This window comes from Macaca mulatta, chromosome 8, assembly GCF_049350105.2.
Source record: "Macaca mulatta isolate MMU2019108-1 chromosome 8, T2T-MMU8v2.0, whole genome shotgun sequence".
Classification (NCBI taxonomy): Eukaryota; Metazoa; Chordata; class Mammalia; order Primates; family Cercopithecidae; genus Macaca; species Macaca mulatta.
In genome coordinates this window covers 108,355,671-108,381,343 of record NC_133413.1, presented here as the reverse complement: position 1 = coordinate 108,381,343, position 25,673 = coordinate 108,355,671, and the positions used below count along the sequence as shown (strand labels likewise).

Here is a 25,673-nt window from a genome sequence, read left to right as displayed (position 1 = left end):
CCACCGCGCCCGGCCACCATTTCGTTTCTAATTGAAAATGAAAAAGAATTGTCATTCTCAATGAAATCAATTTCGTTGTTTTACCCCCATCATCAGGACATCCGGATTAAAAAAACAAACCAAAGCCTGGGCCTGCATGTGTGGCCCATCCTGGCATCCGAATGCTGCACAGCTGGTCCTCCGGGCAGCAAGCGCCGAAGGCTAATGAACACACAGCTGTGGTGGACGGCTCCCACTAACAGCCCTGCAGGCTGCCTCCCCGGTTTCCCTGATGGAGAAAATGCACCTCCAGAGACTGGACAGACACTGGCGGCCTTGTGCAGGACTGCCAAGTGGGCCTCTTGACTCCCACAGAGCCTGGGACCAGTGCCTTCTGGAACATTCCACTGGTGGATGTACCTCCTGCAAACACTTGCTGGATCTTGGGAGATACACGCCTGTGTTCACATCCCGATGTTGCCATTTGCTAGTCACAGGACCCTAGGACAGTGACTTAATCTCTTTGTGTCACAGTTTCCCCTTGTGGTTTAAATGGGGACAAGAATGTGGGTGCCTAGTAGGGCGGCTGTGAGGATGCAGGGAGTTTATGGATGGAGGATGCTCAGGGCATTGCCTGCAGAGTGAGTGCCTCAGAAGCACTTGCTGTCTTCATGGCCTGGGCTCCCTGATCCCTCAGGGAAAGCAGAAGCCCATGGCTTTCTCTAAGAACTGCGAGACAGAAATGGCTTGGTTTGTACTTTGAGTTGACTAGATCCTAGAGAGAAGGGAAGGTCCGGATCTCTTGTGGTCCGTCCTTAGAACTCTTCTGGCCCCCAGAAGCATGCTGGGAGGGGCAGTCAGGCCATGTCCCTGGTGATCTGTGTGGGCTCAGTCAGGTCAAGACCACCTGCCCTGGGAAAACTGCCAGGGCCATCAGCAGGCAGACCTTACACTCCAGGAAACAGGACACACACAGATCCATGGTCACCAGGGCATCTCCCGTCGAATGGGAGACCCGCTCCCCGCCGGCCTCTCATGAGGACTCACAGACATGCAGAGGCAACACACAGCAGGCACTGACTTTGGTACTAACTTTCCAGTTCAAAAGCCCTTTGGCCTCCGAGATCAGTCCTTAGAAAGCCTTTACCGAGGCACTTTGTTCTCTCTGGACACTGGAGGGGCCCGCTTTCCTGAGGACTGCCCTGGACCTCTTATTTCATCTGGGAAACCTCCCTGCCGGCCATGTGGAGCCCAGTGCTCAACAGCTGCATTGTCCTTATTCACAATCTATCTCTGTCTCCAAAGGGGAGCAGATGTGGAGCTTGCTGAGTGGAAAGGCACACAAAGGGCCCCTTCTGCATAGGCTATGTCATGGAGGTGGGGCCCTCTCCCGCATGCCAAGGGCATAGGGTCCATCGCCACACTCAGGCGCTCCCACCCTGCTGGCCAGGACTTGTGGAGACGGTACCTCATAAAAAACCATGGAGCTGCCCAGCTGGCAGAGCCTGCAAGTTCCCATACATTTACATCACCCAGTGGAGCTTTGTTGTGGCTCTGACACAAGAAAATTAAGACAAGCCTTCTCAGAAAATCCCATGTTTCTTGATTCTGCCTTCAGGTCAGCCTCTGTAGCCCATTGCTTTCCAAGGTCTGTCCCCTCCGGCCTCTTGTCCCAGTGTGGCGCCAGGCACTGGCACTCTCACAGGCTCCACAACTGTTCCCCTTGATTGGAAGTTTACCCTGTGTCAGGCACCAGGCTAACGTATCGAAATGGCCCCGATTTCTCCCTATAAAAACCCTGCAGGAACAATATGACTATTAGTTTTGCTTTTTGTCATAGATGGGAAATCAAAGCATGGAGAAGTTAAATAAATTGCCCAAGGTCACACACATCTAGTAGGTGGGAGAGGTTGGATTTGAAATTAGGCCTGTCTGACCTAATAAATGCGCTCAACAGCAAATACTAATATTAGTTAACATTTAATGAGTGCTTATGCCTAGCAGCACTGTTCTAAGTATTTTACGCGTTTTTTTTGTTTTTTGTTTTTTGGTTTTTTTTGGGATAAAGTTTTGCTCTTGTTGCCTAGTCTGGAGTGCAATGGTGCAATCTCAGCTGACTGCAACCTCTGTCTCCTAGGTTCAAGCAATTCTCCTGCCTCAGCCTCCCGAGTAGCTGGGATTACAGGTGCCCGCCACCACACCCAGCTAATTTTTTGTATTTTTAGTAGATATGGGGTTTCACCATGTTGGCCAGGCTGGTCTTGAATTCCTGACCTCAGGTGATCCGCCCGCCTCAGCTTCCCAAAGTGCTGGGATTACAGCGTGAGCCACAATGCCCGCCTATTCCTATTAATTCTTTTAATCCTTGAAACCCAAGTTGGGTAGGCCGATAGTATTAATAGTCACATTCTATGGATGATGAACCTGATGGACCATCAGGAAACCCCAGGGGCTCCAGAAATGACTGGTTGCTAGTGAGCCCGCCAGCACGTGTGAGTGGACCCCACCCTCCATCAGCCCCCCCACCCCTAGGGTACACTCACGGCTGCAGGTTTTGCCGTTGGGGTCCAGAGTGTAGCCACGGCGGCAGCGGCAGTAGTAGCTCTCCTCCGTGTTGACGCACTCGTGCTCACAGCCTGGTTTGTTCAGTGCACAGTAGTTGATCCCTGAGGGGAAGAAGGGCAGACCCTCCTTCAGACTCTGGGCTTCTCCCAGGGCTGACAGCAGCCGCTCTGGGCTTCCACAAACCCCCATGGAGAGGGCTGGTGGGTGCCACCTGCTGAGGTGAGCTGGGACAGATCATGCATCTGCCAACCAAGTGCCAGGCCTTGAGCTAGATGCAGGGATTTAATGACGACTAAGATGGAGGCCTTGCCTCAAGGGATTCAGGCTCTGGTGAGGAGTCAGGCAAGGACAGCAACTGTAAGACAATGCAGAGCACAGAGCAGGGGCCTCAGTGAGTCCTGGGGTGAGAGGGTCTTCCAAGAAGAGATGAGGCCAACTGGAGGCCCCAGGGAGGAGGAGGAGTTCCATAAGTAAGGGAGCTCCACAGGAAGGAGAATGTGAGGACTCAAGGATAGCAAACACAAACGCCTGAGGGTGAGGGGACAAAAAACACAAGTGCTTGGGGACGAGGGGACAGTGAACGTGAACGCCCGGGGACGAGGGGACCGTGAACGCGAACGCCCAGGGACGAGGGGACCGTGAACGTGAACGCCCCGGGACGAGGGGACAGTGAACGTGAACGCCCTGGGATGAGGGGAGAGTGAACGCAAATGCCCGGGGATGAGGGCGAGAGGCATGCCTGGGGAGTTGTGAGGAGCTGAGTATGGCTGGAGCATGGGAGAGAGATGAGGCTGGGAGGCAGAGGGAGCTGGCCCACCTGAGCATGGCTGGTCGTGTGGGCTTTGCAAGCCCCAGGATGGATCAGTGAAGGCTCTAAACGGGTGACTGGAGGTGAGGATTTTGGTGGAGGTGACAAGGCCAGAGTTATGTCTTGAAGAAGACTTTGCAGTAGAGGTGGAAAGGCAGGCAAACTACACTAAATCTTCAGGAAACCAGGTGAGCTATAGGATGCAGAGAAAACAGCTCCTGCTCTCCCGGAGCTTGCTTAAAAGAGAGCCTGGCACCTGAAGTATACCTGTGGATTCTCTAGCATTTTCCCTCTTTGATGGCCAAAGAGCAAGCCAAGGCTCAGTTGAGCTGAGCTGAACTGAGTCAATGGCCAAAGAGCTGAGAGCTGGGGTGAGGGCCACACTCCCCAGCCTACCTCCTTCCAAGAAAGATAGAAAAACTAAGAAAATCGTCTCTCTCTCAAATTAACCTGATCACTAGGGCTCAAAGCATGTAGAGAGTTCTGTCTACAGTGACATCTGATAGTGACATTGGATGGCACGAGGCAGAATAAACAAATGGTGATCTTGCAAAATATCCAGTTATTTAGGGAGGCAGGAGTTGGTAGTTTCATGAAGAAGGGTCCAAATGCTTCACCTTTGTCTGTTGAGATCACGCTGGCATCCTATCATGGGACTGGAGGAGGCGCATCTCTGATGCTGCCCCAGACTATTGCAATTCTGTCCTATGGTAAGGTCGCTCTATCCATGCTGTGTTTCTGCCAGCAGATGGAAACTGTCATAACCAGCAAATAAGCAATTCCTTTCCTGGTAGAAAATGCTAAAGCCGTAAGACCCCATACATAGCAGGCTCCAGGGGAGACGGAGAACTGGAAAAGGACACAAAATGAGCTTGTGGAGAGCCTTTATGAGACTGGCGTTGCGGGAAAAGGTCACCACCGACCTCATTGGATGGGCTGGATCAGTTTAACTGCACAGCATTGTTCTTTCTCTGGGGATGTGGCAGACACTGTTGGTTGTCTTGCCAATAACCATTACCCCATGACCCCCAAGCATGAGTCATGGCTGGTCTGAGCCAGCGTGGCAACCATGTTCTTCTTTGTCAGTTATTGGTCAAGGGGTGAGAATATGCCCTAGTTCTGACCAATGAAACAAAAGAAGTTTACTGGGGGCCTTCAAGAAAAATTTTTCTTCCTGAAAAGACAAAGGTGGCCAGGAGCAGTGGCTTGTGCCTGTAATCCCAGCACATTGGAAGGCCAAGGTGGGCAGATCACTTGAGGTCAGGAGTTCGAGACCAGCCTGGCTAACATGGTGAAACCCCACCTCTACTAAAAACAAACAAACAAAAACAAAATTAGCTGGGCATGGGGGCACGCGCCTGCAATCCCGCTACTTGGGAGGCTGAGGCACGAGAATCGCTTGATCCCAGGAGGCAGAGGCTGCTATGAGCCGAGATTGTGCCACTGCACTCCAGCCTGAGACTCTGTCTCAAAAAAAAAAAAAAAAAAGGTGTATGAAGAGAAACGCTTTTGTCTGTCCTCTGTCCTTTCTGCCTTTGAATCTACTAGTGTAAGGATATGATGCTGGGAGCTGCAGCAACCATCTTGTAACCAAGAGGTGACAAGGATGAAGATGAAAATGCAACATGCTTTGCCAGAATAGAAAGAAAGAGTCTGGATTCTTGATGACATCACTGAGTCACTGAGCCATCCAAAGGACCAACCACCTTTGGACTTGTTAGGTACAAAATAAATGTCCTTAAGACACCATTAATTGGATTTCCTGTTCTGTGTGAACAAAAAACACTATAACTGATACAGGGAAAATGATCTGAAATCACAAAGTAATGAATACATTTTATTCTTACCATGTATCTGCCCAAAAGTTATTTGACGAAGTTCACATCCACAAATCACTTGAAGATATGACACATTACCCTCTTGCCTCAGTGGCTCCTCGCTGCACTGGCTAACCTCTACCTTCCTTCACAGTCAGCTCAGCGTCATTTGGTCATCCTTTGTGACCTCCCAAATGAAGTCAGTTCTTTCTACAGGACCTCTCTTTCATAGCATTCATCACAATGGTTACGTAGTATATATATATATATATATATATATTTTTTTTTTTTTTTTTTTTTTTTTTTTTTTTTGAGACGGAGTCTCACGCTGTTGCCCAGGCTGGAGTGCAGTGGCGCGATCTCGGCTCACTGCAAGCTCCGCCTCCCGGGTTCCCGCTATTCTCCTGCCTCAGCCTCCTGTAGCTGGGACTACAGGCGCCCGCCACCGCGCCCGGCTAATTTTTTTGTATTTTTAGTAGAGACGGGGTTTCACTGTGGTCTCGATCTCCTGACCTTGTGATCCGCCCGCCTCGGCCTCCCAAAGTGCTGGGATTACAGGCTTGAGCCACCGTGCCCGGCCACGTAGTATATTTTGTATCTGTGATGGTTCAAAGTCTGTTTCTTTCACTAGACTGAGTTTCACAAGCAGGGACCATGCCATCTGTATTTTTCTCACTATTAGTGGCAATTTGATAGTAACTTTAGTAATGATAATCATAGCTGCTGCCATTTGTTAAACACCTGCTAAATGCCAGATGCTGTGCCAACCACTTTACAAACATAACTTCATTTGACCCTGCAAGATATGTGTGATTATTATTCATATTTCAAAGCTGAGAAATTGAGGTATAGTGAGGTTAATAACTTGATCAAGACCCACTGCTAGTAAAAATGGAGATGTGAGTGGGACCCAGACCTGAGGGACCTCTCAAAGGGTCTATTAAAGGATCCGGCTGGACATGGTGGCTCACGCCTGTAATCCCAGCACTTTGGGAGGCCAAGGTGTGGATCACTTGAGGTCAGGAGTTCCAGACCTGCCTGGCCAACATGGTGAAATCCCGCCTCTATTAACAATACAAAAATCAGCCAGGTATGGTGGTACACATCCGTAGTCCCAGCTACTCAGGAAGCAGAGGTGAGAGGATCACTTGAACCCAGGAGATGGAGGTTGCAGTGAGCCAAGATCACACCATCGTACTCCAGCCTGGGTGATAGAGCGAGATTCCACCTTAAAAAAAGATTAAAAAAAAAAAAAAGAATCTGTGAGGTGCCCTCCCAGGTGACTGGTGGCTGGAGCTTGCTTCACGCCCAGAGTATGAGCAGAATGGCTGCAGACAGAGTGCATGGGGAGAAGGCTACAACACGCATGGATGGCCTAGAAGAAGAGACACCACCTTGCTGTGTCACTGACCCTTGGCGCTCTCTCTCTAGAACCCACTCCCATGTGAGGAGAGGCAAGATATTGTTAGCTGTGTAAAGTTTCCATTCACCTACCTGACTCAGCAGCAGCCTCACCTGTGCAGGCCATAACTGAGTGCCAGGAAACAAGCCAAGAGCTTCGATGGAGAAAAATGAGATGAAACACCAGCCACAGACAGACAGACAAACACAGAACATGAAGGCCCGCAGTCTGGGGCCTGTAGGAATCACTCCATTACACCATCAGGGAAAGGGGAAATGATCTTTAGTCAACTCTCTCTTTAAAACCCGGCATTCAGCCACTGTGGAAAACAGCATGGCGGTTCCTCAAAAAATTAAATCTAGAATTAACCATATGATCTAGCAATTCCACTTCTGGGTATACACATCCAAGTTCACAGCTGTATTAATCAACAAAAGCCAACAGGTGGAAGCAACCCAGGGGTCTGTCACAGGACGAGTGGATAAACAAAGGACGATGTATAGATACAATGGAATCTTATTCAGCCTTAAAAAGGAAGGAAATTCTGACACGTCCTACAACTGAATGAACCTTGAAGACATTATGTCAAGCTATATAAGCTGGTTACAAAAGGACAAACATTCTATGATTCCACTTATATGACGCACCTAGAAAAGTCAAATTCATAGACAAAAAGTAGATCGGTGGCTGCCAGGAGATGGAGGAGGAGGAGCTGGGGAATTACTGTTTAATGGGTATAGAGTTTTAGTTTGGGATGATGAAGAAGTTCTGAAGATTGAAGGTGGTGATGGTTACACAGTAATGTGCATGTGCTTAATACCACTGGACTATGTACTTAAAAATGGTTAAAATGGTACATTTTATGTTATATATATTTTGCCACAATAAAAAAGCCAATGTTGTCTTTAAGAAAAATTTATATTTACATATTTCAAAACAACATATTGTACACAATAAAAGTATACCATTTTTGTCAATTTTTTAAAAATAAATGCCAAAAAGATGTACAACTGCATTGTATCAATTTTAAAAATATAAAAAGGAGTGCTCACTTCGGCAGCACATATAATAAAAATATAAAAAGAAAAACATTTTTAAAAAATTAAAATAAATTAGTAAACAATGTTTCAAGCAAAATTTTTTTTTTTAAAGAATGATTTACACATGAGGCAATTCAACTGAAAAACATTTAGATTCTTAAAGAGGTTATCACCCAGCAATCTGGCTCACAGCAATTCAAATACCACCCTTTTTGGCTGGGTGTGGTGGCTCAGGCCTGTAATCCCAGCACTTTGGGAGACTGAGGTGGGTGGATCACTTGAGTCCAGGAGTTTGAGACCAGCCTGGACAACATGGTGAAACCCCATCTCTACTAAAAATACAAAAACTAGTCAGGCATGATGGTGCACGCCTGTAGTCCCAGCTACTCGGGAGGCCAAAGTGACACAATTACCCGAGCCTGGGAGACAGAGGTTGTAGTGAGCCAAGACTGCTCCACTGCACTCCAGCCTGGGCAATAGAAGGAGATTGTGTCTGAAAAAAACAAAAACAAAAACAAAAACAAAAAAAACCTCTCCAAATGGTTCTTTTTAGCAGAGGTTTAACGGTGACTCTTTGCCTTCTCACCACCCTTTTGTCATATTTCCTCATGTGTGTGCTTCTTAGATATTCACTCACTCACTTATTCATTCACTAAATATTTATTGAGGACCTACTGTGCATCCTGTATCTGGTACCATGATAGGTGCTCTGATGTGGCACCCACAGGTCAGGAGGGACACAACTTAATCTGGTAAGGCCCAAAGTGTCCACTAAAGCTCTGTGCGGTCAGATGACAGGACTGTCAGCAAACAAATCAAACGATCTTTCTGAGTGCTGACTTGTGAAAGAGTTGGAGGCCTGAGGAGGTAAGACTGAAACCATGAAAGATCCCCAGGCAGTACATTTTGATACCAACAGAGTGCACAGATAGTAAGTTTCCAAAAAACTGGAGAGGCAACAGGGTGTTAAGGCAGGAAGTCCTGTTCCTACAGTTTAGGAAATCCAGGTCCTGAGAAGTAGAAAGTAGCTGCTCAGGGACACATAACCAATATGAGTGACATTGCCAAGCCTGGACGTCACGTCTCTTGGCTCAGTCAAACCCGTGGGCTTCACACTGATTCTTGAGAGTACTCATCATGGTACCAGAATCAGGGATCCTGGAGTCCAGCACAGGGGATGAACCACATCTGATTTGGCCCTAGGGCTCTACCTGGGCAGGAAGGGCAATCACAGTTTCTGTGCTTTGCACTGTTGCCTTAATAATTCATGCTGTAAACTGATGACAGCACTCTCCAGGAGGAGAAATTGTGCCCAGATGAGGAGCAAGAACAAATCCTGGCCAAGAGTCTTTTCTTCAGTAGGATTCTGCCTTGATCTTTTTTCCCCCAGTTTAATTTGGATGACATCAAATTCCTTTAAAAACAGATTTCATATTAGATTTGAAAATTGCCCACATCCATCAACCTACTATTAAATGTAAACGGCTGTACCCTGGGCTGCAGATTTGTAATGCTCAGATCACTCAAGAGACCTCAGGCTTCTAATAACGGACTCCAGATTTTTAAGCCCAATTTCTTGGCTTCCCTCATCCACATAATGCTCCAGAGAGACAGTGAGCACTCGCTTCCGTTTACAGCTGTCTTGCCCTAATGGACTGAGTGCAAGCATGAAGTCAGGGGCGGCTCCTGCAGGCTGACCTCAGGAGTCAGGGTTGGGTTCACAGCAAAGACAATGGAAAATGTAACGATGAGGCAGGACACTGGGTGAGGGCTGATGAGGACACGAGCCTTTAGGAACAAATTTCGTTTTTCTTGGATGAAAAAGTAGGGTGCCTGGCTAAAGAGGTGCTATACCCACTGAATATACATGGATGAGCATTAGGGACTCTGGTCTGGGCCACAGCTAGCTTGCAAACAGGCCCACCTGGGGACCAATCTGTAGCACTCAGACCACTCCCAAATGGTCACTCCCTCTCTACTCGCCCTTCCATTCTCAATCTTCTTCTTCCCATGCATACCTGCGTTGCACTGGACCTCCTCTTATTCCAAGTGCCTCTCCAGGAAGGGTGTGGAGGGAGTAGCAGAAGTCGAGGGACTCAGACAATTGGTAAGAGATGCAGAACGTCAAGAAAATGTCCTCCGTCCATAGCCCCAAGCCTGACTTGTTTCCTTTTTCCCCCTCCATTAGTAACACATGAGGAAGCTTGCACTGAGCATCTGAGCTGAACCAGATCGAATCACCACCCACAGAAGAGCTTTGGGTCTGCAAATGTGAGTCCACCTGGGAGTGACTTCCCCTGGGCGCAGTCAGTCCCTCACACACCCACTCCTAGCAAAAGGTGTAAATAGCACAGAGTGGCCAGACCAGAAAAGTTGGCCCTCTGACCTATTGCAGGCATGTGTGGTCTTATGGAAAATAGCTTATCTAATTGTTTTCACATCTGAATGCTCTCCATTAAAATTTTCATTTAATGCTTGAATGTGTCCAGGGTTTGTACCCTCACAAGGCAGTGGGAATAGTTTTATAAGAGAGGCTCCGTTTCAAAATCCGGGATTTGCAACCATCTGCCACTATACACAGTTTAACACTTGCTAGAATGAGTATAAAAGTTAATCTGTGCTATGAGCAGAATGTGACTCATCTGGATTCAGTTAAACAGCTCATGGTGCTTTTCAAAAAGATATACGTGAAACCTTTGAAAACACAGTCTTGCCATGCTGAACACTGCTGTACACACCATCAGGAAGAAATGGGTGAAGGAGCATACAGAAAATTACATCCCTCAATGGACGCTCCAGAGAGTTCTATGAATGACATTGTCAGCAGACCCCAAACAATTCAGTGTGCATAAGTGTGGACTGACTAGGGAAAGATTTCCTGAAAAAAAAATCCACAACTTGCACGCCTAAAGAAGGCTATCTTTCTAAGAAGATTGATGAATTTAAAAAAAAAAAAATACCCACAATTTCTCCAGGATGATACATCGTAGAAAGATTCACTTACTCATTCCCATTCAGCAAACATTGTGCACATCTGTGAATGCCAAGTACTCTTTGAGCTTTTGAGAATTCAGCAGTGAGAAAAAGATAATCGCCTCTGTCCTTGTGGGCTGTCCATTCTAGCAGTCTCTCAGGAATGGTTTGTCTTAAACAGGTGCCCTCTGGGGCCTGTGCTCAGATCCCCAATCATGCCCCTTGATGTGCCAGATGACAGGCATTTGAGGCACTCAGCACATCCTCAATATCATCCCGCTGACACCCTGTACCCCTTGAATCCTGCTGGGATGTCCTAGAGACTCATTTTTCTTCTTTCCTATCAAAGAGAATAAAGCTGCAATGTCCTCCCTCTTAGCATCCATCAAGTGTCTTATCTTGTAGGACTAGAAGAAACCAGCTCCTTCTACCTCTCATCTCTGGGCCCATTCTTTTCTTTTTCCAAGATCGCAATGCTACGGGAATAAGGGGGAGGGAGAGTGCACCTGCATTTCACATAGGTGGGAGCTTCAGCTTGGGTCCCCACTTGGCTAATTGAATCTAATGACCAGACCTATTCAATATCCAAAAATAATCCACATAATAGGATCTAGTGAAAAAGTAAAGTAAACAGCAGAATAATGTTAATAGAAACAATGCTGAATACAAGTACATCTTGCTTAAGATTTGCACGGAAAGGAAAACTAACTAGAGGAGCATTTAGCAGAACAAGCCCTTCTCCAGCTCCCACTGTAACTTACTTCTGCAGGTTTTCTTATCTGGATTCAGGGTAAAGCCTTTCAGGCAGCGGCAGGAATAGGAATCATCTGTGTTAACACACTCATGCTGACATCCGTGATTAGATGAGGCACAGTAGTCTATCTCTGGCAAGAAGGAAAAATCACAAGAATGGCAAACCAATCAATACAGCTACCATATGAAAACCAGGGATTTCCAGTCTTCATTTTCCTAAACAGGTAAAATCCCACACCTCACAGAGTCACACTATGAAGGGGTCTCCTAATAAAGCTACTTCCATGTTTAGAGATACGGCCTCTCCTAAGAGAAACTTCTTCTCCTTCTTTCCTTCTCCTTCTTCTCCTCTTCCCTCCTTCCCCTCCTCCCCCTTCTCCCCCCTCTTTCCCTTCCCCCTCCTCCCTCCCTTCCCCCCTCCCTCCCTCCTCCTCTTCTTTCCCTCCTTCCTTCCTTCCTCTTTCTCTCTTCCTTCCTTCCTTCCTTCCTTCCTTCCTTCCTTCCTTCCTTCCTTCCTTCCCTCCTCCTCCTCCTCCTCCTCTTCCTCCTCCTCCTCCTCCTCCTCTTCCTCCTTCTTCTTCTATTATTATTATTGTTATTATACCTGGACTCTTCTGCTAGGCAAAGACAAACTTCCTGACATATTAAAAAACGTTTATGCAACCAACAAATTTGTGAACATGCTGTCCTTGTCTTGATTCATGTAGGAGCCACTAAAATGAAAATGGGGTATTTGCCAGACTGTAGGCTGAGAATGGTTTAGCTGAGTGTTTTACTGAATTTAAGCAATTAAAACAATTAAACGTTCCCAAAGCCAAACTCCAAACCACTTATACCCATCAAACAGTGAGCCAAACAATAAGACACAAACTCATATCCTGGGAAAAATAAGGCCTAGGAGTGAAAAGAATAAATACTCTGAGTTCGAAACACCTCCTGGTTACTTTACTGGGCTCGGCTGCACATAAACAGGATCTTTACCTCAAGATTCACAGAGAATGTGACCTCTAGGGATACACTAATTTAGACCAAAATATTTTTTTAAAAAAGTATTTTATGAAATTTGTCATAATGAAATTTTACTTGTGTATTTTTTTGTTTTTGTTCTTTATTTTTTATTTCTTTTTTTTGTATTTTTTGTATAAGTATTTTTAAATATGGAAATAAACTTTTATTGCAGAATTTGAGCACAGTATTTTCCCATAGTGGAACTTGAACACATTGTTTAAAATTGCTTGAAATAAATGACCACTGATGGAATCTTAAAAGGAGTCTTTGTTTTGATGAGGGTTTTTATTATTTTAAGGAACATTTGAACTGCATAAATAATCTTCCTAATAAATAATTTGGTATAAATGAGAGTTCCCAATCCATACCAGAGGAAACAAACTGAGTAAGGGAAAGATATACAATATTCTTGAAAGGAAAAAATGTTGAGTAAGATGCCAATTTTTCCCAATTTAAACTTATGGAAACGTTAAGCAAAATATACAATCATGTCCAATTTCAAAAATGGACTGAGTAGTATAATAAATCCATGTACATATCACCCAGCTTCAGGAGAATCAATCTATGGCTGCTCTGCTTTCAACTACGTTCCAACTCTCTATAGTAAGATCCCACATTACTTTGAAGCAAACCCCAGACATTATATTGTTATTATTATTATTATTATTATTATTATTTGTTTTGAGACAGAGTCTCACTCTGTTGCCCAGGCTGACGTGCAATGGTGCAGTCTAGGCTCACTGCAACCTCCGCCGCCCGGGTTCAAGCAATTCTCTTGCTTCAGCTTCCCGAGTAGCTGGAGTTACTGGTGTGTGCCACCATGCCTGACTAATTTTCTTTTTTTTTTTTTTTGAGATGGAGTCTCACTCTAACACCCAGGCTGGAGTGCAGTGGCGTAATCTTGGCTCATTGCAACCTCTGCCGCCTGGGTTCAGGCAATCCTACTGCCTCAGCCTCCCAAGTAGCTGGGATTACAGGCGCCTGCCACCACGCCCAGCTAATTTTTGTAATTTTAGTGGAGATGGTGTTTCACCATCTGGCCAGGCTAGTCTAGAACTCCTGACTTCGTGATCCACCTGCCTCAGACTTCCAAAGTGCTGGGATTACAGGAGTGAGCCACCACACCTGGCCCAGACATTGTATTGTTTTGTCCATAAATGCTTCATAATGTAGCTTTAAAACACTGGGAGTCTTTATAAACAATATAATTGCAATACCATAGTCATATATAAAAGCATTTAAAAAATCTTTCCCTTTTAAAACAATTTCAAGCTTACAAAAAGTTATAAACATAAAAATAGTACAAGAAACACTTCTATACTCTTTACCCAGATTCACCTTCGTTAACATTTTACCCCATTCTTGTGATTACTTGGTCATCTCTCTGACCTATGTAAGGGTACATCATATACATTCTGGTCCTTTCCCTTAAAAACAGTCTGTGTTTCCTAAGAGGAGGGATATTCTCTTATATAACTGCAGTATGGTTATAAATTTCATAAGTTTACATTGATACAATACTTACATTTAATCTACCATCCATATTCTAATCTTGTCAGTTGACTTAATTATGTTCATCAGAGCATTTTTCACCTTCCAGTACAGGATCTAGTCTAGAGTCAGAGACTGTATTTTGTTTTCGTATCTGCTTAGTCTCCCTTAATCTAGAACCATGCTGCCTAATATGTCTATTTAAATTAAAATTGATTAAAATGAAATAACAATAAAAATTCAGCTGGGGTGGTGGCTCATGCTTGTAATCCCAGCGCTTTGTGAAGCTGAGGCTGGAGGATTGCTTGAACCCAGAAATTTGAGACCAGCCTGAGCAACACAGCAAGACCCCATTTCTAAAAAAGAATTTTTTTTTTTTTTGAGATGCAGTCTTGCTCTGTTGCCCAGGATGGAGTGCAGTGCCACAATCTCAACTCACTGCAACCTCTGCCTCCCGGGTTCAAGCAATTCTCCTGCCTCAGCCTCCTGAGTAGCTGGGACTACAGGCGCACGCCACCACACCCGGCTAATTTTTTGTAATTTAGTAGAGACAGGGTTTCACTGTGTTGCCCAGGCTGTTCTCGAACTCCTGAACTCAGGCAATCCACCCGCCTCAGCCTCCCAAAGTGCTAGGATTACAGGCATGAGCCACTGCATCCGGCAAAAAAAGAATTTTTTTAAGTTAGCTGAGCATGGTGGCACCTGCCTATAGTCCCAGTTACAAGGGAGGCTGAGGCCAGAGGATCTTATGAGCCCAGGAGTTGGTGATTGCAGTGAGCTATGAGCTATGACTGTACCACTGCACTCCAGCCTGGGCAACAAAGCAAGAGCCTGTCTCTAACAACAACAACAACAAAAAAAGAAACAAAAATTCAGTTGCTGGGTTGCACTGGCTGTATCTCAAGTGCTCAATGGCCACATATGGCTCCTGACTACTGTATTGTCTGATGCAAACAGAGCATTCCATCCACCAGAGTGTCCCACTGGATAGTGATGGGCCAGAACATTTCCACAGCCTCTCTCTGTGTTTTATGGCATAGCAATTTTGGAATAATACAGTCTCTTCTACTTGTTTTTAGTTTTTATGAGGTATAATGGACAAAAACCAAACTGCACATACTCAAGAAAAACAATCTGATGCATTTGCATATGTAACCTGCCATGAAACCATCGCCACAATCAAAATAATAAGCATATGCATTACTCTCAAAACTTTCCTCCTGCCCCTTTCTAATTATTCTTCCCTACTCTCTCCAGTCCCAAATAACCATTTATCTTCTATCCAGATAAATCAGTTTGCATTTTCTAGAATTTTATTTTTATCTTCTTATCTCCCTGAGGAATTTTAAATAAGTGTAATCATATAGTATGTATTCTTTTTGGTCTGGTTTCTTTCATTCAGCATAATTATTTTGAGATTCGTCCATATTCATATGTGTGTCAATAGTTTGTTCCTTTTTATTGCAGAGTAGTATTTCACTATGTGATTATAACACAATTTGTTTATCCATTCACTTGCTGAAGGGCTGTTTACCTGTTTCCAGTTTGGGGCTATCACAAATAAAGCAGCTATGAACATTAATGTGCAAGTTTTTGTGTGTACATACGCTTTCATTCCTCTTGCATAATGGCTGAGTCATATGGGACATGTATGCTTAACTGCTTACACATTCCCACCAGCAATTTATGAGAGTTCCAGTTGCTCCGTATCCTCATCAACACTTGGTAATTTTAGTCATTCTAGTGGGTATGATTATCTCAATATGACTTCACTTTGTATTTACCTAATGACTAATGTTGTTGAATATATTTTCAAATGCTTCTTTGCCATCTCCATATATTCTTTGGTGAAGTGCCTATTCAAATATTTTGCCCATTTTTATTGAGAGGCTTGTTTTTTTGTTTTTTTGTTTTTTGTTTTTTGTTTTTGTTTTTGACAGAGTCTTGCTCTGTCACCCAGGCTGGAATGCAGTGGCACAATCTCAGCTCACTGAAACCTCTGCCTCCTGGGTTCAAGCAATTCCCCTGCCTTAGCTTCCCAAGTAGCTGGGATTACAGGCACCTGCCACCATGCCTGGCTAATTTTTGTATTTTTAGTAGAGACAAGGTTTCACCACATTGGCCAGGCTTGTCTCAAACTCCTGACCTCAAGTGATCCACCCGCTTTGGTCTCCCATTGTGCTGGGATTACAGGCATAAGCCACCGCGCCCAGCCTGAAAGATATTTTTAAAATTTCATATTTTGATTGTCCATTGTAAGTATATAAAATTAACTTATTTCTGTATATTAATTTTGTGTCCTGCAACCTTGATAAATTCACTTGCTATTAAAAGTTCTAGTAGCTTTTTTGTAGATTCCACTGGATTTTCTACATAGGTGATCATGTTATTTGTTAATAAAGATGGTTTTTTTTTTTTACAATCTAGGTATCATTTATTTATCTTTCTCTGTCTTATTGCACTGGCTAGAACTTCCAGTACAATATTAAATAGAAGTGGTATGAGTGGACATTGTTTTATTCCTGATCTGAAAAGAAATTTTATTCCTGAAAGAAAAAGAAAATTTATTCCTGAAAGAAAGCACTGTCTTTCACTAGTAAGTATGATGTTAGCTGATGGTTTTTTCGTTGATGTACTTTATCAGATTGAGGCAGTTACCTTCATTCCTAATTTGCTGAAAGTTTATTTGAAGAATAAATGAATGTCAGATCTTATCCAATGTCTTTTCTGCATCTATTGAGATGGCTCATACGGTTTTGACTTTTTAGTATGTTAATATTATGAATTACATCGATTGAGTTTTGAATGTTAAGCCAACTTTGAATTGCTGGAATTCACTTGGTCATGATGTATTGTACTTTTTAATATATTGTTGAATTTGACTGCTAGAAACTATTTAAAGAAATTTTGCAGGTATTTCATGAGAAATATTTGTGTCTAGTTTTCTTTTTTTATGTCTTTCTTTTCTGGTTTGGGCATCAGGGCAATGATAGCCTCATAGAATCAGTTGAAAATTGTTTTTCCTCTTTAATTTTTTGGAATAATTTGTGTAGAATTAGTATTAGTTTTTCTTCAAATGTTTGGTAGAATTCACCAGTTAAGCCAACTAGGTTTGAAGTCTTCTCTGTGGGAAGGTTTTAAAGTGCACATTCCATTTCTTTTAATAGATAGAGATCTATTCAGACTATATATATATATAGTGTGTATATATATATGTGTGTGTATATATATAAATATGTGTGTGTGTATATATATATATATATTTTATATATATATATATATATATATATATATATATATATATATATATATTTTTTTTTTTTTAGTCTGTCAGGGGACAGGGTCTCACCCTGTTGCCCAGGCTGGAGTGCAGTGGTGTGATCATGGCTCACTTAAGCCTCAACCTCCTGGGCTCACGCAACCCTCCTGCCTCAGCCTTTTGAGTAGCTGGGACTACAGGCACTTGCTACCATGCCCAGTTAATTTTTTGTAGAGATGGGGTCTTGCTATGTTGCTCAGGCTGATCTAGAACTCCTGGCCTCAAGCAATCCTCCCACCTCAGCCTCCCAAAGTTCTGGGATTACAGGTATGAGCCACCATGCCCAGCCTCTATTTATTCTTGGGTAAACTTTAGTAGTTTGTGTCTTTCAAGGAATTTGTTCATTTCATCTAAGTTGTCAAAGTTATTGGCATAAATTTGTTCATGATTTTTCTGTATATGTGTGTGTATGTATACGTGTGTGTGTGTGTGTGTGTGCGTGTGTGTGTGTGTGTGTGTATATATATATATATATATATGTTTGTTTTTTTTTGGTGGAGATGGGCTCTATGTTGCCCAGGCTGGTCTTGAACTCCTTGCCTCAAGTGATCCTCCTGCTTTGGCCTCCCAAAGTGTTCAGATTACAGGCATGATCCACCATGCTTGGCCTGTATTATCCTTCAAAGTTTGTAGGATATGTATTGATGTCCACTTTCTCATTCCTAATATTAGGAATTTGTGTCTTCTCTCTTTTTTCTTCCTTGACTAGTCTGGTTAGACATTTATCAATTTTTTTAATCTTCTAAAAAAACCACATTTTGGTTTTTACCAATTTTCTCTATTGCTTTTATGTCTTCTATTCCTTTTATTTTAGCTCAGATCTTTATTATTCCCTCTCTCTTCAATGTCTCATATATGAAGACATGTTCAGTTCCCTGTCCATTCATTCATTCAGTAAACACTCCTGAGCATTTGCCATGGGGCAGGCACTAGGATCAGCACTGAACAAAGAGGCACGGCCCTTGCTTTATGAAATTTGTAGGATTCCCTTACAATCACTTATATTGGAAAATATTCAGTAATCAAATAATAACACCAATAAATATACATTTATAAATTAGATATACATAATTGGATAATTTTATGAGGAACAGGTATTAAAGACATGATAAAAAAAGCATAAAGAAGCAATTTTCTCCTAGAAAATCAGCAAAATTTTTTAAAGTTGCCCCCTTAAGAAACACTTTTTTTTTCTTCAACTTTTATTTTAAGTTCTAGGGTACATGTGCAGAATGTGCAGGTTTGTTAGGTAAATATGTGCCATAGCGGTTTGCTGCACAGATCAGCGCATCACCCAGGTATTAAGCCCAGCATCCATTAGCTATTCTTCCGCATGCTTTCCCTCTCCCTGCTTCCTGCTACAGGCCCCGGTGTGTGTTGTTCCCTACCATGTGTCCATGTGTTAAGATGAAATAGACAAATTCCTTTTTCACTGCTGGTGGGAATGTAAACTAGTACAACTGCTATGGAAAACAGTGTGAAGATTCCTCAAAGGACTAAAAGTAGATCTACCATTTGATCCAGCAATCCCACTACTGAGTATCTACCCAGAGGAAAATAAGTCATTATATGAAAAAGATACTTGCACACACATGTTTATAGCAACACAATTCGCAATTGCAAAAATATGGAACCAGCGCCAATGCCCATCAATCAACAAGTGGATAAAGAAAATATAGTGTCTATATACACCATGGAATACCACTCAGCCATAAAAAGGAACAAAATAATGGCATTTGCAGCAACCTAGAAGGAGTTGGAGACCATTATTCTAAGTGAAGTAACTCAGGAATGGAAAACCAAATATCCCACTTCTCACTTTTAAATGGGAGCTAAGCTTTAGGATGCATAAGGCATAAGAATGATACAATGGACTTGGGGTGGGAGGGTGGTGAGGAATAAAAGACTACACATTGGGTATTACATATCCTGCTCAGGTGATGGGTGTACCGAAAATCTCAGAATCACCACTAAAGGACTTGTCCATGTAACCAAACACCACCTGTTCCCCAAAAACCTATTGAAATCATAAACAATTTAATTTAAAAATAAAAATTACTCCCTTAAACACTTACAGTAGAGTATAAATCAGTACAATGTTTTTGGAAAATAATTTTGAATATGTATCAAAAGCCTTAAAAATGTTAATAGCCTTTGACTCAATAAATTTCCTTTTTTGTTGTGTTCCTAAGAAAATGATCAGAAAAAAAAGATTCAAGCATAAGAATGTTTATCACAATACTATTTGAGCAGCCAAAAAAACCTGAATACATTCTGACATATGCCTTTAACAGAATTTTACACAGTTATTAAAATGTTTTTGATAACGTTGAAGTGACATGTCAAAATGCTTATGATTTATTGTTATACTGCATGATCTCAACTCTATAAAAAATCCATATACATGCATTAAAAAAAGACTGGAGAGAAATGTTCCAAATTGGCATAAACAATCATTATCAGCTAGGTGCAGTAGTGTGCGCCTATAATCTCAACACTTGGGAGGCTGAGGCACAAGGACTGCTTGAGCTAAGGAGATCAAGACCAGCCTGGGCGACATGGTGAGAACCCCGTCTCACAAAACAAAACAAAACACAAAAACAATGGTTTTCTCTGAGTGATAGTATCACAGATCATTTTATTTCATAGAATTGCATTTCTATAGGAACCAGTTTCCCTCAACGAGCCTGTATTACTTTTGTAATCAGAAAAAGTACTAAAAATAAATGTACACATTTGTAATTGTGAAACTAGTTGCCATGGAAAATGGCCCAAATAATATACAAAAAGGAACAATGCACCGGGCGCGGTGGCTCATGCCTGTAATCCCAGCACTTTGGAGGCCAAGGCGGGCGGATCATGAGGTCCGGAGATTGAGACCATCCTGGCTAACACAGTGAAACCCCGTCTCTGCTAAAAATACAAAAAATTAGCCGGGCGTGGTGGCAGGCACCTGTAGTCCCAGCTACTTGGGAGACTGAGGCAGGAGAATGGCGTGAACCCGGGAGGCGGAGCTTGCAGTGAGCCGAGATAGGGCCACTGCACTCCAGCCTGGGCGACCAGTTAGACTCCGTCTCAAAACAAAACAAAACAAAAAAAAGGACCATATAGGAAGTGTCCTGTGATTTGCAGAAGAAAATAATCAGGGAACATTGCTGAAAACAATATATATATCTTCAGGTGCATATCTGCTACAGTTCGGATGTTTGTTCGCATAAACTTCATGTTAAAATTTAATCCCCAGTGTTGGAGGTGGGGCTTAATGGGAGGTGTTTGGGTCCTGGTGGGGAATCCCTGATGAATAGCTCGGTGCTGTCCTCACAGTAATGAGTACGTTGGCTCTGTTAGTTCTCATGAGAGCTGGTTGTTAAAAAGAGCCTGGCACCTCCCCATCCTTTCTCTCTTGCTTCCTCTCTCACCATGTGACCTCTGCACACTCGGCTCCACATCACCTTCCGCTGTGAGTGGAAGCAGCCTTAGGCTTTCACTAGATGCCCAATCTTCCAGCCAGCAGAATAAGAAGCCAAATAAACCTTATTTTCTTTACAAATTACCCAGTCTCAGGTGTTCCTTTATAGCAACACAAATGGACTAAAACAATATCCATTTTGTACTGGTGCTGTGTGATAGTATTACAGATCATTTTATTTCATAGAATTTCATTTCTACCTCTGCCTCAGGTTTCCTCCCTCTGTCACTGCCTTCAAATCTTTAATCAAAGGCTAGTATTACTTTGCTGTTGAGACCTGTAGTATTCTCTTATCCTGCTCCAATAGAATGTAGGCTCTATAAGGACAGATATTGGTGGGGTTTTTTTGGTCTGTATAATTTATTACTGCATGCCCAGTGTCTACAATCATATCTGACACATAGTAGCTACTCAACAAATATTTTGTGGAATGAATAAAGGTTATTGGTATTACTCTTACTGGAGTGTGTTTTTTGAGGGTTTAGATACATAAACATTGCACACCAAGAAGCAACATGGGGGACATTACGAATGGAAGACAGCTCCCATGCCCTCCATAAGGCTTCTTCCCAGCAAACTGTTTAAAAACCTCCTTCTAGGAGGATCTCAGTTCAACAATCAGCATCCTGTGGTTACAGACATTTGGCCAGTTACAAACCCAACCAATCATTCCTTGAGCACAAATTTCTCCACACACAAATTGGTCAAATGCCTATTAAAGTTTAGATGGTCGCTACTACATTTTCCACGCCTGGCTAGTCTACTAAATGAAATAAAGTTACTCTGATATGACTCATTCTTAGTGGCCACAAAGAATGCAAGTAGCCAAATTTGTTTGATTTATTTCTAAGAGCAAGGAAATAGATATCAGCTCCGTCTAGGGAATCACTTTCTAAGAGTCAGAGCTATACAAAGTGGAACGAACTGCCATGGGGTGTAGTGAATATCCTGTCAGTAGGGGTATTCAAGTGCAGGTTGGATGATGGCACAGTGAGAGTATTGTAGGATGGATAGTTGGGCAAGAACTAGGTTGAACTTTAAGGCCTCTTCCAGCTGAAAGTGTTTGATTTATGCACATAGGGAGTCACAAAAGTGACATATTACAGGCTATAGGAAGGTAGTGGCACTCAGTATGTTATCTATGCCCTGGCCAAGAAACCTGACAACCGATACTTTGTAGTTCTTCTATTGCGGATTCAGTAGAAAATTATTTCCGGCCAGGAATGGTGGCTCATCTCAGCACTTTGGGAGGTCAAGCTGGGAGAATCACTTGAGGTCAGGAGGTCTAGTCCAACCTGAGCAACATAGCAGATCTCATCTCTACTTTAAAAAGTTTATTTCCTTCTGTGTTTTGTTTTTAGTGCAAACACAAAAATATTCATTCAGTGCTTTACTCTGTGCAGAACATTCTTATTTGAAAAATAAGGATGGAAATGTCAACCAAGTTATCACTGGAGACTGAAAATCAATGAGCATAATGACCTCCAAGTACAAAAATAATAAATGGCAACATGCAAAAGATGGTGTCCACAATTGCCTTTATTCATCATTACAGGCATTAGATGATTGAGCATTAGACTCAAAGCCCACAGTCTCCTTGCTACCAAAAACATGAATCCCTGTCCAGCGGACTGAAGTCCTCTATAGATCTTTCTGGTGAAAAGACCCTGGATATCTGAGTGTTCTTTCTCATGCTTGGCTAAAGAGTAAGGGTTTCAATTTGGATCTCAAAAAGTCTTGCTACCAGATGACCAGCAATTCCACTTCTGGGTATAAAAACCCACAAGAACTGAAAGCAAGGACTGGAACACTCATGTTTATAGTAGCATTATTCACAATAGGCAAAAGATGGAAGTAGCCCAAATGTCCATCAACAGATGAATAAACAAAATGGGGTATATACATACAATTGAATACTATGCAGTCTTAAAAAGGAAGGAAATTCTGATATATACTACAACACAGATAAACCTTGAGGACGTTATGCTAAGTGAAATATGTCAGACAGCAAAGGACAAATACCGTACAATCCCACTTACATGAAGTACCGAGAGTGGTGAAATTCACAGACAGAAAGTAGAATGGTGGTTGGCAGGGCAGGCAATGGGGAGTTATTGTTCAATGGGTACAGTGTTTCAGTTTGGGATGACGAAAAGTTCTGGAGATGGATGGTGAGGATAGTTATAGCTGGGTGGAAATCAGGTGACCCCAGCCAAGGGGTGTGGTCTGGAGAGGCAGGAAGGACACAGGCTAGGATATGCGTTTTTCACAATGTGAATGTATTTAATGCCACTGAATGGGTACAGTGATACATTTTCTATTATGTATGTTTTACAACAATACCAAAAAAAAAAAAAAGTCTTGCTAACATTTTGCAAACTGATGGTACCTGTTTCCACCTTTCTCCCCTCTAGCTTTGGATGGGCTGCTCCAAGGTAAGAAATTGACATAAAGGTAGTGCTTTTTTGAACAACACTTACATATTTCAAATTATAGTACTAGTTCATGAACATGAAGCCCTATTATGTACATTTTGGCTTAATCATAAATTAACCATGCTTGGTTTATTACATTGACTAGTCTACATATTTTAGACAATAATTGCATACGTACTAATTTGATTCGCTTTCAAATATACTTTTGGTTAAAAATATAGGCTGAAATTTAAGAAACTGAGTTTATTTTATTTTTTGCAAGTTTATAAGAAGTAGAATTTAAAAAAAAAATCTTTCAACATCACAGCAGTAGCCAGGCTGACTTGGCTGGAAGCCGGTGGGAGGCCTTCGTACTAACAGGGTGGCTGCCTCGGATCTGAGCTTCTGCCTCTATCCTGTTTCTGTAATTTTAACTGGTCCCTGTTTCTCAGTTCTTGTCCCCGCCACAGATCTGGAGCACTCCTGAGCGTTTCATTCTTACGACTGAGCTTTTGCCTTACTTTCTACTTTTAGCTTTCCAAGTACTCTGTCTCCTCTCTTCCTCTTGTCTCCCTCCTCCTGGGTCCGGCTCCTGCCCATCCCAAGCATGGTGGGAAGAGGGCTCTTCTAAGGGATGTACTGCCCTGAGGCTGCCTGCCGGAACCCTCCAATCTCCCAGCCCTCTTCCCTGCCCACGCATTGGGGCAGCCCACTTCTGGGTCTTGATTCTGACAACTGCACTGCTGGGCTCGCTGCCTAGCTGGTGAGACCTCACAGCTGGATCAGCCCCTCCCGTGGCTCCTAGCCAAACCTCCTCTCCCAGTCCCCCTACGCTGCAGTATCTACTTCCAGGGTCCGATTCCAGGGCTCCAACACTCTCCTTGCCTGCACCACCCTGGGCTGGGGATCTGGGACAGGAGGCATGCTGAGCCACAGGGTGGGGAAGATGGTGCCACTCTGGGAACTAGGGCTGGTGCTGGGGTGGAAATCAGGTGACCCCAGCCAGGGGGTGCAGTCTGGAGAGGCAGGTAGGAGACTGGCTAGGATATGTGTTTTTCTCCAGCCCTCATCCCTGCAAGGCAGCATCTCACCTGTTCTGGTCTAACTGGTCTCCTTCCTCTAACTCCTGCTGTAGTCCTGGTTGCATCACACTGTAGGCTGTTGGTCACATAACTCCTGGCACCATGACTCAGCTACTCAGTGTGGCTATGGCTAGGGTCCCTCACCAGCCTGCAGTAGAAATCTTGAACGGTTTATGCACCTTTAAACTTAGCCCAGACATGTGGTATATGCACAATAAATAAAAATTTAGAGTTTTGGAGGCCAGGTGTGGTGGCTCATGATGACCATAATTCCAGCACTTTGGGAGGCTGAGGTGGGAGGATTGCTGGAGCCCAGGAGTTGGAAGCTGCAGTGAGCTAGGATTGCACCACTACACTCCAGCATGGGTGATAGAGCAAGATCCTATTTCTAAAAAACATAATGATAATAAATAAAGAAATAAAGTCTTTGAAGCCCACATCGTCCCTTTTTAGCCTTTTTTTTTTTTAAGACAAAGTCTTACTGTGTCGTCCAGGCTGGAATGCAGTGGTGCCATCATGACTCACTACAGCCCCAACCTCCCAGGCTCAACTAGTGGTCTTCTCACCTGAGCCTCCCAAGTAGCTGGGAGTACAGACACTTGTCACCATGCCTGGCTAATTTAAAAAAAAAAAAAAAGTTTTTGTAGAAATAGCGTCCCTCCATATTACCAGGGCTGGTCTCAAACTCCTGGGCTCAAGTAATCCTCCTGCTTCTCTTTCCAAAGTGCTGGGATTACAGGCGGGAGCCACTGTGCCCAGCCTCATTTAGTCTTCAAGATTATGCTATGGCCGGGTGCTATGGCTCATGCCTGTATTCCCAGCACTTTGGGAGGCTGAGGTGGGTGGATCTCTTGAGGTCAGGGATTCGACACCAGCCTGGCTAATATGGTGAAACACCATTGCTATCAAAAAATACCAAAAAAATTAGCTGGGTGTGGTGGTGCAAGCCTATAGTCTCAGCCACTCGGGAGGCTGAGGTGGGGGAATCGCTTGAACCCAGGAGGTGGAGGTTGCAGTGAGCCGAGGTTGCATCACCGCTCTCCAGCCTGGGTGATAGAGTAAGACCCAGTGTCAAAAAAAAAGGAAAGAATAATGCTATGTAGTAGGCAGTATTATCATCTTCTATGGTAACTGAGGAAACTGAGGCATAAATAACTTGCCCAAGATCACCAAGAGAAAAAGCAGAGAAGCTGGGATTGGAACCAAGGCTGGCTGCTGGCAGCCCACGACCTCCTCTTTGATGAGGAACACTGACTCATCAGCCCAACAACCACAACTCCCCAACCACAACGACAGCCCAGGCTGCTATTTTATAGTTCAGAATATTCAGAAGGGAAGGGAGACCAGGAACACAAAAGCCCACTCATTCATTTACTTACTCTTTCAATAAACAAAACAAATAAACCACAGTATACTCCAGTCATGCATGGGGCATGGAGACTACAGTTCTCTGCCTGGTTCACATCTTCGACTTCTTTCCTTCTCCTGGAACCCCCACCTCACCCTTTTCTGCCTAGTGAATGACAGCTCCACTTCCAAGACTCAGCCACAGT

General features: G+C 43.4%; 1 protein-coding gene across 4 annotated transcripts in view; it reads right to left on the bottom strand.

The window, feature by feature from the left end:
* The window catches only part of MATN2 (matrilin 2), a 169,139-nt gene that overhangs the window by 30,868 nt on the left and 112,598 nt on the right, over positions 1-25,673 (bottom strand). For 2 of the 4 annotated variants that reach the window (XM_015145762.3, XM_015145763.3), the window contains exons 7-8: positions 11,346-11,468; positions 2,523-2,645 (exon numbers count right to left, since the gene is read on the bottom strand). In XM_015145762.3, the coding sequence (XP_015001248.3) occupies positions 2,523-2,645; positions 11,346-11,468 (246 nt within the window). The remainder of the gene's footprint in view (positions 1-2,522; positions 2,646-11,345; positions 11,469-25,673) is intronic. The other 2 variants (XM_015145764.3, XM_077943891.1) reach the window with 1 other exon arrangement.